General features: G+C 38.8%; 1 protein-coding gene across 1 annotated transcript in view; it reads left to right on the forward strand.

Annotated features, from left to right (window-relative positions):
- TMEM241 (transmembrane protein 241) overlaps positions 1–13,163 on the forward strand; it is a 34,402-nt gene that overhangs the window by 11,330 nt on the left and 9,909 nt on the right. The window contains exons 5-13 of the mRNA XM_070942343.1: positions 558–635; positions 1,228–1,253; positions 2,042–2,093; positions 2,874–2,922; positions 3,318–3,363; positions 5,201–5,236; positions 5,818–5,852; positions 8,226–8,295; positions 10,692–10,785. Of these exons, the coding sequence (XP_070798444.1) occupies positions 558–635; positions 1,228–1,253; positions 2,042–2,093; positions 2,874–2,922; positions 3,318–3,363; positions 5,201–5,236; positions 5,818–5,852; positions 8,226–8,295; positions 10,692–10,785 (486 nt within the window). The remainder of the gene's footprint in view (positions 1–557; positions 636–1,227; positions 1,254–2,041; positions 2,094–2,873; positions 2,923–3,317; positions 3,364–5,200; positions 5,237–5,817; positions 5,853–8,225; positions 8,296–10,691; positions 10,786–13,163) is intronic.

Below are 13,163 nucleotides of genomic sequence, written 5' to 3' on the forward strand. Positions count from 1 at the left end.
TCAGGCTATCAGTGCCTCTGCTGACATAGTCACAACACCATCTCTTTCAAAGATGGAGGCAGGCCTATAATCACTGCAACTTTTCCTCACATCAGGGATACCATGTGATAGGTCTGAGCATCAGGGGAGTGTAAAGAAGTCCTTGCTTTCCTCACTTCTAACTTGGATGTCTTCAAGTGTGTACCAAACTTTTTCAAAGGAAACTGAAGGAAGACTTCTGAGAGGTCCTATCAAATGTCTCCTTTTAGTGCCATCAGATGGGCAAAAGCAGGGGTGAAATCTACTTACCTTCCCAACTGGTTCAGAAGTGCATGCACATGTGCAGAGGGTAAAAAACAGGTTACTTCCTGGTTAAAACCAGATGACAACCAGGCGGGTGGGCAGAACCTCGCGCTGCCATCGCTACTGGTTCTCCAAAGCACCAGCCGCCATCACTACCAGTTCGGCCAAATCGGACCAAACCAGGAGCATTTTACCCCTAGGCAGAAGGCGATGGGCAGCTTGATTTATAGGGACTGCAATGCTAACTTTATTGATCCCATTTTCTTTCCTGGCAGCCAATTCCTATCTTTCTTACCTTACACAATGCTGCAGATGTTATATTTTATGGAGTGGAAGTCTCAGTGCAGAAAGAGGTATGGAGAATTAATTAAATAGCCTTTATATCCCTGTATATCAGGTTTCTGTAGTCACTTTGTTAACTATATTTTCTTAGGCTAAATATTTCAGACATTAATGCATGCAAACACATTAGGTGCAATACTTTTGCATCTGCTAAGCATTGTATTACCACAATGTGGAATATATATAATCTTTGGAAGAGACACATTCTCTTTCATTTGTTTGGGTAGCTGGTAATAGAAAGTTTGCTACCAGCATTTGGAATTGTGATATATAGGATCTCTAGAGATTATTTTTAAAAAATTAAGATATATATATATGATCTGTAGACAACTGGATGCCTAGTCCAGTATATTGGAGACGATGCTAAGGAAACAGCCTGAAATCTTTGAATAAGTTGTAACCTTTGAACTAGTTACTCTCACAGCTTAGCACATGTTCCTGATTGTGAGGTAAAATAAGTTTTGTTCTTCTATTACTGTAATCACAATAATTGGAATTCCATCAGAAAACAGGTGACATTTAAATGTATGGTAAAGTTTTCTTTCATTAATCATGTTTTGAATGTGAGGTTTTTGATATTATTGTATTTTTTTTTCTTAACAGCAGAACTCCACCCTAAAACTCTGCAGGTAAATTTCCAATGTTTGTCCAATGTGGAAATGTATGGAATTTCACAGAGACAGTACCCAAACAGTTGATCCTCTACTTAATAAAGAATTAGGAATGTTCATCATATATTATACGGTGATGAGAGCAAGTTTGAATAATGCAATACTCAGTTTAATGTGACTTGTAAATTGATACCAGATCATATTTAATGCAACTCAAAATTCAGTTAATGCAAGGCTAATGTGAGCGCAGTTGAGGCAAATACTTGTGTAATTGAAGTTGGGGTTTAGATATTGGCTATCTACGATATTCTCAAGAGTGTTGTCCAACACTAAAAGTTCAAAGGTGTTCAAAGGCATCAATACTCTTTCTGTCATGTTTCTTCAAAGTCCAACTTTTGCTTCCATGTTATAACAACAGCAACAGCAACAACGACAATAATATACAACGATAAATATAAGATTGAAGCCAGGCTGATTAAATTAGTACATTAGCATTCGTGTCTGTGGAGATTCTCTTCCTCGGGGGAAAAAAAACAGTCCAGTTGCCTTTTGAAAAAGCAACTTTTGAAAGAAAACTCTGATGAGGTTCTCTGGGGATTTTGGACCAGATACTGTTTCAAAGGATTTTTATGAAAATTTAAGAAAAACTGTGGCAGGAATGACATATGCACTTTCTTATCTTGTTGGAAGGAAGAGTAAATGTTAACATAAAAAAGTATATATTATTTTTAACCACAGTTCAAAATAGAAATGCATGATTTCTTGGAATCTCTGGTGCTAAGTGGCCTTTTCATCTTTAATTGCAGAGGGCTGATTCTTCTGTTGGCCGCAGGAGGGCTGCCTTTCAATGACCCACAGGTTAGTTGTTTTCAAAGAAATCCTGAACTTGCTATGAAAAGCACAAACTCTCTTGTAACAGATGCCTGAAATAATGACAGAATGAACTTCACCAAGTGGTTTGAATTAAGGAGTATTTTACCTAGAACAGAGTTTCTCAACTTAGGCAAGTTTAACATGTGTGGACTTCGACTCCCAGAATTCTCCAGTTAGCATGCATGTTAGCCCACTGCATTTCAGGTATGCTGCGGAACAAAGCAAGTCTACAAAAAGTGTATATATTTGTGGCCCCTTAGAAGTATTGCATATTGCAATAAGAAGTTTAATGAAGTTCAAACTTATGCAGAACATCATTTTCATTGTGTAGTTTAATTTTTTCATTTCTGATTCACTGTGTATAATAATGCATGTATTTTATAATCTAACCCCCTGAAATTGGATGCATTTTAATATAGTATTCCTTGGCACTTCTCCATTTTACATCTTGCTGCAATTTAAATGTGCCAAAAACAGTCTTGCACTTTTTAAAAAGAATTTGTTCTCTGTGACAGAGGGTATTGCCTTATTCTTAATGCTTGAAAATTTATTTAGAATTAACTTTTAGGAATATATTGGACTTGCTTCTTGGTAGACTTGGCCAAAGATGAGATTGCTGGTTTTGCTTTTTCTATATAACTGGATATGAAAACAGATTATTGCTGTGGTGAAGTGATGCATAAGATGCTTTATTTATTAATAAAGTATTCTTTACTGTAACAATCACATTTTGAAAAAAGGACACTTTGATATTTTATTTTGCAGTTTGATATAGATGGCTATTTTTGGGCCCTCGTACACCTACTATGTGTTGGTAAGTTTTTAATAAATTAGCAAATAAATAATTCAACTTTCTGGCCTACGCATAGCACCTCTTTGCTATGAGTCTCACTTTTCTGTCTTTATTGCATATGGTATCTGGTGGCTGACATAAGCATGGTCTTTGTACTTTCTCCTGGAACAGAAAATCATGGAATAGAAAATTTCTCCTCTCCTCTCCTCTCCTCTCCTCTCTCCCCTCCCCTCCCCTCGTCCTCTCCAAAGATCCATGTTTGGTACAACTTTACACTGAATTATATAGTTGTTGTGGTGGTAGGATTTTTATACAGGCAAATAACCATAATTCTGTATCTCCTTTTTTGAAACTATTCCTTACCTGTACCAGAGAATGAAAAAGTGTATTAGCACTTTGTGTTTTTTCTTTCACAGGGGCTTACAAAGTATTTCACAAGTTGTGGAAACCAAATTCTCTAAGGTGATTTTATTTTTTCTGAATATGGATTATTTAAAATAACACTAGCTGGTCTGGAGAAGGAAAAAATATTATATTCTTTAGCTCTTTATAATTACATTTTTAATATAAAATACGAATAAGGATTAATAAGGAGACAAGGAAGAAATTGATGATTGCCTTCTGCAAGTATAAGCTAACTTTCCATAGTTTGATACCCTTTGAGATGTATTGAAACTAAAATTCTCAGAATTTCTTAGCCGGCCTATCCAGTAGATAAATAGGTACCATTTTGGTGGGAAGGTAACTGTGTTCCGAGATTTCATGCTGGCCACATGATCGCAGAAATGTCTTTGGACAGTGCTGTTTCAATGGCCTTGAAATGGAGATGAATACTGCCACTTATAGTCGGTAACAACTAGCAGAGTAAAATCTGCAGGGACTCCTTTACCTTACCTTACCCATCCAGTGGTAGATGAAAATTTTGGAAGTTACTTGTGGTTCCAACATATCTAGAAAAACCTGTTTTGAAAGGATAGCACTATTAACAATAGATATAACGAATGGAAACATTGCTCAGTAGAAGATTCTTACCATTCATTATGGTAATTAAATAAACTTTAGAGCACAAAATGTGTAAGTAGATTTATTTATGTATAAAATTTATTGATTGTCTCAGTTCTGAGGGATGCCAGGCAGAGTACAGGTCTAAAACATAATAAATGATATATAATTTGATGGAAAACAGTAATAGCCACTCTGATTTCATTAAGTTCATACAACCAATCCCCACTCAAAGACATTCCAAATTTATATTTGCCTTCAGGTAATGAGCTTGGGAGTCACCTTTGCTTCTAGAGACACCGTATTCCAAAATAGAGGAGTCCACACAAAGAACACCCTCCATCAGGCTTTTTCCTTTACACCTCATAATAGGAGGACACTTTCAACAGATGCATCCTGCTCATCCAGATCAGTTGTCCATCTCTCAAGCCAAAGTCAGTGGCAACAGAGAGTACAGAGATAAGACAGGCTTGATAAATAATTTGTTTACTCCCTGAAAATATAATTGAAATATAAATACATAATTTAGAGATGGCTATATTTTTGAGTGAAGACAACCTCTGAAAACAATGTTGATCTTTTTCTAATTCTATAGACCAATTAAACATCTCACTTTCTAGTATGAAGGGAAAAAAATACTTGTTTTAGATCAGTGTGTGAAAAATGTGTGGAAAAGCCTGATCTGTAGTTTTTTAGAAACACTACTCTAGCAATTTCTGTCACCTTATCATAGAAATGATGGGAAGATCAGCTTGATTAAACTTCTGCCAGTTCTTGTTAACTACCCACCATGAGTATTTAACTATTTTGGTGAAACATTTTCATCTTCAAGACAACTCTAGATGTCACATAAGATATAGTCAATAACATGTACCATGTTTCCCCGAAAATAAGACCCTGTCTTATATTGTTTTGAACCCCGAAATAAGCACTTGGCCTTATTTTTGGGGAGGTCTTATTATTTTGGGGCACGTGGAGCAAGATGGGATTCCTCTTGCCGTCTTACCTGATTTCCAGCTCTGATTTAAATATTTTTGGGGAGGGCTTATTTTCGAGGGAGGCTTATTTTAGCTCATGCACTCAAAAGCCCAATTGGGCTTCTTATCAGGGGATGTCTTATTTTTGGGAAAACAAGGTATCTGTTAGATTAAAGAACCCGCCTAAATCAGATTCAAGAAGTCTCATAATTGAGAGCAAATAAGTGTATGTTTGTGTATCTAATTATTTAAGGAATTATTAATATTGTTTTGACAGAGTTCTAGCATTAAAGTAACTGACTATTTTCCCCCCTCCTTAGTATCTCTAAACAACAATACATAAACTATGCATTCAGGTATGTTATATCTTGATTAAGAAAAAACATGGAATGTTTACCATCTCTTCATAACTGTATGAACATTAAGTTAATGCCTACTATATTCATATTGCTCATTCATCTTATTTAGTGTTATTTTTTAAATTAATTAGCTTTTGATGGAAACACCAAAGCAATTTTTGTATACATTATCAGCTAGTTATAAAAAAGTAGTGGATTCTGAATTGAATGTGATATAATGTGATGGCCCAGAGCAATTGTGCTGCATTCCATGGAATCTATACTGCGAATCAAATGGACCTAGAAAAAGGATATTTTTGTGTCAACATTCAGGAATGCTGCTTATATTTGTAACAAATGTCTTTCTGTCGGTATCTGCAATCTTAGACTTACAAATATAGAACCATGCTGTATTTATAGAATTCTCGTACCCAGATGGATCAGAAAATAGTCAAAAGAGTCTACAGCCATCTTGAGAATATTTTTAGATGAATCGAGAATGGTCTATGGAGGAGTCTTAGATTAAAGAAATGTATTGTAATAAATAATGGGTTATCTACTGGCATATTAAAATTAATAATTACATCTTTTATTTCTAGTGTGGTGATGCTGGCTTTTGCATCCCACCCAACAGGTAAAAATATCAATAATTACAATTGGGATATGTATGTGTGAATTTTTCAGATATAATGTTATTTCTTTAAGCATGCTATTTAGGAATTTAGTTTGAGTGTGTGTCCAACCACACATATGAATCATTTTTACACACTCAGGACTCTATTCCTTTTTAAAGTATTAGCCTGAAGCCAAATCCAGAGATGCTCTGATATTGCATGACTTGAGAGCTGCACGTGCATAGCAGATGTTGTGCAGATATTGTGAATATGTGCACATTAGAGGGCACCATCAGTTTGATGCTGAGGCCAAAAACTGCAGCGCAGCTTCATGTGAAGGAGAGTCTGAAAAAATGAATTGTTCGTGATTGCATCTCAACTGACAAATAACACTTAATGCTCACCCTATGAATCAGAATTGTCTACTGTGATTACATTTAGTGTGCTCCACTCCTCAGGGTCTTACAGACAGTGGTGTCAGCTCTTGTTGCTCTCTAGCATGGCTCTTGCCTGCCTGCAGAACAGCAGTTCCAAGTCTTTTCTTTTATACCAAGCACTTCTTCATCATCAAGAGTTTTTGGGAACAATGTAGATCATTTCAAGCCAAAAGCATAGCTTTCTTTCTGTTGATGGTCTACAAAGGAGAGAGTTCAGATTTGCCAGTAAGGTGCTTTTACTTCTAGCCTACTATAAAACAGAATTTAGTTTTTTTAATTTTTGATCTCCAAAGTTTGTGAAATAAACCATTTGTAGAATATAAAGCATTCAAATTTTGTGCAAACTGGGAAACTATGAGTTCTAGTTCCTCCTTAGGCAGGAGGGTAACCTTGGACCAGTTACCTCAGCTTGCTGGATAACCTTGGATTAGCTACTTTCTCTTAGCCTTAGGAAGCAGGCAATGACAAATTACTTCTAAAAAAGGAAACTTCATGGACTTGTCCAGGCAGTTTCAGAGAACTGAACATGATTAAATGGGGAAAAAAGACAAGTCTTTAGTTTACAATTGATATGGCTCTTAGCCAACAACTAGAAGACCTCCAAAGTTCCTTCCAGTTCTGTTATCCAAAACAAGCTAGCTATTGAGACATGGCCTTCTCTCCAAATGTATTGAATCTGCATGTCCCAGATTCCCTCAAATATTAGGACAGGCCATTTTAAGGGATACACAGAGTTGGAAATCTTTTGTTTCAGCAATTTTTTTAAAAAATGGGCAAGGCTTTATTTATCCAGATGACAAACATGGGCAGGTGCAAAATAAATTGACTTCTATTGTCTTATCAAACTTTTCTATAAATTCTTACATTTATTCCTAATTTTCCCCTATGACTAATACATTTTCTTGTCTGCTATTTAGGGAAAGATAGTGGAAATTTGTAAATCTTGAGGGAATCTGATTACAAGTAGTACTCAATTTACAACCATTTGTTCAGTGATTGTTTGAAATTATGGCACTGAAAAAAGTGATTTATGACTGTTTTTCACACTTACGACCATTGCAGCATCCCCATGGTCAAATGTGGACACTTGGCATGTATTTATGATGGTTGCATTGTCCCACGGTCATGTAATCCCCTTTGCGACCTCATGAGAAGCAAAGTCAATGGGGAAGCTAGATTCACTTAACAATTGAGTTACTAACTTAACTTTCAGTGATTCACTTAAAAATTGTGGCAAGAAAAGTCATAAAATGAGACAAAACTCACTTAACAACCGTGTTGCTTTGCAATGGAAATTTTGAGCTCAGTTGTGGTCATATGTCAATGACTACTGTGTTCTTCAAAGAGCACAAAAATCTCTGATTTTTAGGAGACAGAATACATTTAACATACAACGCTATTGAAGAACACCTCTTTTGTGCAATGTATTCTCAGATATACCTTAACAAGTCCCTCCTTTATGAAACCCTAAAATGGCAATCCAATTTGTATCTTCTTCCTCCCTATCTTTGCAGTTTCTTCTTCTCTTTACAACAATTCAAAGTGATAGAAGGAAATAGTCATTGCTTGCAAGTATTTCCTATGGCATCATATGGAGCAAAAATGAATGAATATAGTCAGTGGAAAACAAATTACTCCCTGAACGACCATAATTATAAATGGGAGTCTTGCTCATGAATTTCCATGGAAAATACAAACACTTTTAAAGTAGAAACAAATTCCTTAAATGGCATTCTTCCTTTTTTACCACCTGATTTCAGACTGATGAGAAAGAGAATGAAATGTAAGAGCAGTGGCAAATTACTGAAGTGATAAAAATCATGTTAAAACCAAGAACAAGCCATTCAATTCCAGTTTTACAATGTTGAGTTCCTCTCTTCTGTCCATTTTTCAACAGAGCAACCAAATACTGGTGCCGATTTTTTAAAAAACTAAAAATATGATTTTATTTCTTAGGTGATCTCTTCAGTGCCTTGGAATTTCCACTCCTGTACTTTTACATCTTTCACAGCAGTTGCCTTGCCAGGTAACTTTTCAGGCTTCAAGTCAGATCTTATGATATGGGTGGGAAACAAAGTATTATATTTTTGATGAGCTATTATTTAAAGGTGCTTCTTTTTTTCTAGGCTCAAATATGATCAAAGCATTCAATTATTGCTCCACAGTGATGCATCATACTAATCTGAAATTTAATCAAATGTTTTCTTCAAAATATGCCAAACAGTATAATGTGAATAAACTATAGGATTATTTGCAGCAAAAGGCTGTATAACAATTTGCTGGGGATTATACAAGTTATAGTGCAGCACTCATAAAAGGCACCAACACAGGAAAAGTTCATTCAAGTGAATTAGACCAAAATCCCAACACGTGTCTATTCAGAAGTAATAGCAATAGCACTTGGACTTATATACTGCTTTACAGCCCTCTCTAAGCGGTTTACAGAATCAGCATATTGCCCCCAACAGGATGCAGTCTAAATGTTAATTTTTAAATCATTTTGTCCCTTCATTCAGTCTTGTTGAAGCATGCTTCTAAAAGTTATTCTTACTAGATTGAAGCAGTTATTAATAATGTTAGTTAAAAATGCCCAGCTCTGACATTTTTGAGGCATTTTTCAGCTACCTCTTGAGTTAAAAATAGATTTATTTGTCCTGATGGCAACTGGGACCAGAATTTCTGTTGCTAAGCAGTAGGTTGTAAAGTGCAATGTTACGTGACTGCATCACTTAATGATGGCAATCCTGCAGATCTGGTGCTGGAATAACCCTAGGACTGTGTGAGTCATTAAGAGGGAAGAAGCCAGAGACACAGGCAAGCAGGCCAGTGGGTGCACAAATGCTGTTGGTGGGGTGGGGAGGGATACTGTAGGCAGGCTCTGAGTGCAGGTGGGTTGCAGGTACTGCGGGTGATGCCAGAAGCAGGCTTGATGGAGTGCAGGCAGGTGAAAAAGCAGTGGGAGCAACATCCAACAACCTGCCAGCTTTCCCACTGAGTTTGCTCAGGGAATATCAGAAGTTGTGAAATGACTGTACTTTACTACACTGTTGCAATTGCAAATTGGGTACCAAGTGCCTGGATTGCAATCATGTGACCATTGAGACAATGTGACAGCCACAACTCTACAGACAGGACATATGTATCACTCATTTAGTGCCATTGTAATTTTGAATGATTATTGAACAGGGTCTATGCTATGATAATTTGCCACGGCAACTCACCACAGGCCAACTCACCATGGAACTCACCATGGAACAACTCGCTACAGGACAAGAGTTACATTAATATCGAAGAAATAGTCAAATAGAATCATTAAAGAAAGGTTGTCAAATGTGAAAGTTAAAATAATATTTTAATTATCTTAATTTAATTTAATTTAATTTAATTTAATTTAATTGTTGAATTATCCCGCAGCAGGTTGTCCCAAGATGAGTTGGCCATGACAAGTTGTCTTGCAACAAGTTGGCTGTGGCAAGTTGGCCGCAGCAAATTGGCTATGGCAAATTGACCATGGTAAGTTGGCTATGGCGAGTTGTCCCATTCCACACTGAACAAGTGATTGTAATTCAAGGATTACCTTTATTTTGAGTATAGAAGCATACCATTTGTATTCTGGCCCTTTTCCATTGAGAGATGCTTTAGAGCAGCAGTCCCCAACCTTTCTAGCTCTGCAGATTGGTGGCAGCGATAGGGAGGGGATGGTTTCAGATGCGTGTGCACCGCTTGCACAAAGGCAGCTTCATGCACTTGCCTGCTGCTTGTGCAGCCTAGTTCCCAATGGCTGCAGACTGGTACCAAGCCTTGGACCGGGGTTTGGGAGCCCCTGGTTTAGAAGACATGATTTTAAAATTTCAAGAATTGCCTCCTGAAAAATAGTGACTCTGTAATATCTCCCAGTGAACTGAATAGCTGAATAAGATTTGAACTATGGTTTAAAGATGGGAAGACTACTGTATTCTCTACAGAATCCTTTTCCCAACCAAATAAAGCATCTTTAAGCAAAGTTCTGTCACTAGGTGCTGCTGCCAGCAAAACAGAAGAGCTGATTGGACATTCTCCTTGTATCTTAATTTCTCCCACCACAATCTGTTCCAGAATTGGAATGGTCCTGCAAAGGGAGAAGGAATGCAGGAAATTCTTTGTCCTGCCTTACTTGATGGGATTCTTTATGAAATCTAAAGCATCTTTCCCTAACATGGTGCCAGAGACCATGCTGCCATAATCAATTTTGGGAAATAATATCCAATACATCTGGAGGACACCATGGTGGGAAAGCTGTTTTAAAGCTTTCCATATGTGATGGAAAAGTGATAGAAACATAGGATTGTTGTTGCTTATCTCTAAAAAACATTAACTTGTCTTTTAAGGATCTTATTTGAACACAAAAACTCAACTAATACATTTTTCTACTACCCACCACAGTGGATTTCTGGGATTTCTTCTGACTTTACATACTATGAAACTTAAAAACAGCATCTCCTCAGGACAATATTTAGCTTGGAATTTCTTAGCGAAGGTAAGATGACGACTATTCTATAACTCAAAAGTTTAAGTGAGCATTGTCTTTAATTTAGTTATTACAGTATTAATAAATTATAGTTCCTGTTGTATAAATAACATTGTATTTGGCTATTATTTGTTTTCTATAATTTATTTATTTATTTATTTATTAAATTTCTATACCGCCCTTCTCCAAATAGGACTCAGGGCGGTGCACAGCCAAGATAAAAACAAAGCATACAAAATTTAAGAACAATATTAAAATAATTAAATGTTTTGGCCGAAATTAAGATAACCCAATTTAAAATCAATTTAAAATTTAACTCAGGCCAGCCCAGCTTGTTGAAATAAATAGGTTTTCAGGGCCCGACGAAAAATCCGGAGGTCTGTTATTATACGTAACTCTGGGGGAAGGTTGTTCCAGAGGGTGGGCGCCGCCACAGAGAAGGCTCTCCCCCTGGGGGTCGCCAGCCGACATTGTCTGGCGGACGGCACCCTGAGGAGGCCCACTCTGTGCGAGCGTACTGGCCGGTGGGAGGCTATTGGTGGCAGAAGGCGGTCTCGTAAGTACCCTGGCCCTAAGCCATGGAGCGCTTTAAAGGTGGTCACCAACACCTTGAAGCGCACCCGGAAGACCACTGGGAGCCAGTGCAGCTCGCGCAGGAGAGGTGTCACATGGGAGCGCCTCGTCGCCCCCATAATCCCCCGCGCGGCCGCGTTCTGGACCAGCTGGAGCCTCCGGGTGCACCCCAGGGGGAGCCCCATGTAGAGAGCGTTGCAGTAGTCCAGGCGGGAAATGACTAGTGCCTGAGTGACTGTGCGTAGAGAGTCCCGATCTAGAAAGGGGCGCAGCTGGTGTATCAGGCGAACCTGATAAAAAGCCCCCCTGGCCACGGCCGTCAAATGATCTTCTAAAGACAGCCGTGCGTCCAGGAGGACGCCCAAGTTGCGAGCCCTCTCCGTGGGGGCGAGTGATTCGCCCCCAATAGCCAGCGATGGCGTCAGCTGGCTATATCGGGACGCTGGAAGCCACAGCCACTCGGTCTTGGAGGGGTTGAGTCGGAGCCTGTTTCTCCCCATCCAGGCCCGCACGGCCTCCAGGCACTGGGACATCACTTCAAGGGCATCGTTGGGGTGGCCTGGGGTGGAGATGTACAGCTGGGTGTCATCAGCGTACTGATGGAACTCCACCCCAAAGCCACGGATGATCTCACCCAGCGGCTTTACATAAATGTTGAACAGAAGGGGCGAGAGGACCGACCCTTGTGGCACCCCACAAGCAAGGTGCCTCGGGGTCGACCGCTGCCCCCCCGTCAACACAGATTGCGACCGGTCAGAGAGGTAGGAGGAGAACCACCGCAGAACGGTGCCCCCCACCCCCAACCCCGCCAACCGGTGCAACATGATACCATGGTCGATGGTATCAAAAGCCGCTGAGAGGTCTAACAGGACCAGGACAGAGGAGCAACCCCTATCCCGAGCCCTCCAGAGATCATCCACCAACGCGACCAATGCCGTTTCCGTGCTGTGCCCAGGCCGGAAGCCGGACTGGAGCGGGTCTAGATAGACAGCTTCATCCAGGTACCGGGGAAGCTGTTGCGCCACCACACTCTCAACAACCTTTGCAACAAAGCGAAGGTTGGAGACTGGACGATAGTTAGCCAAAACAGCTGGATCCAGAGAGGGCTTCTTGAGGAGGGGCCTCACAACCGCTTCTTTCAATAAAACAATAAAAAAGAAGACAGTCTTTTCTCACTATGTAATTTCATCTCCTTCACGGATTTCATTAAACTATATATAGATCTTCCGCAAATATACTTTATGTATTTTTGAAATATTGTGGTAATTCTTTCAGGTCTCATAGAACAGAACATATGCTTCTTTAAGCATTTCCCCCAAAGCCAAAAAACAGGTTTTCTTTGAAATCCACAACATAACTGGTATTATTACATTGGAAACCACAGCCATACTTCTGCAGCCAATGGGAATAGTGTTTTTTTTTTTTATTACCATGGGGGAGGAGATGGAATTTTTCACTGCACCCTCCCTTTAATCAATTTTAGTACTTAATTTCATATAAAACTAAAGGGCATTGAAAGCCCCTACTATAACTTCATCCTCTACATTGACTCTTAACTTTTTGTCATGTGGCTTTTCTGCGTGTAGATTTACTGCCGTGTTATCACAAAACTGATATATACAGGAATATTGAGGGTTTTTTTTTTTAATAATTAGTCTTGCCTCATTATGACTTTCCTATAGCTGCCTCTCAGATTTTTACTCCCAAACACCTAAGCAAATGTGATCAAATACACACAGAGATAACATAAGAACTGATGGTAGAGGAGAAGGCTAGCAGATTTTTTTATTTTTCTGGTGGGGGAATGAATAGAT

This window comes from Pituophis catenifer, unplaced genomic scaffold (genome assembly GCF_029215685.1).
Source record: "Pituophis catenifer annectens isolate HBS135680 unplaced genomic scaffold, rPitCat1.0.hap2 SCAF_3, whole genome shotgun sequence".
NCBI classification, from domain to species: Eukaryota; Metazoa; Chordata; class Lepidosauria; order Squamata; family Colubridae; genus Pituophis; species Pituophis catenifer.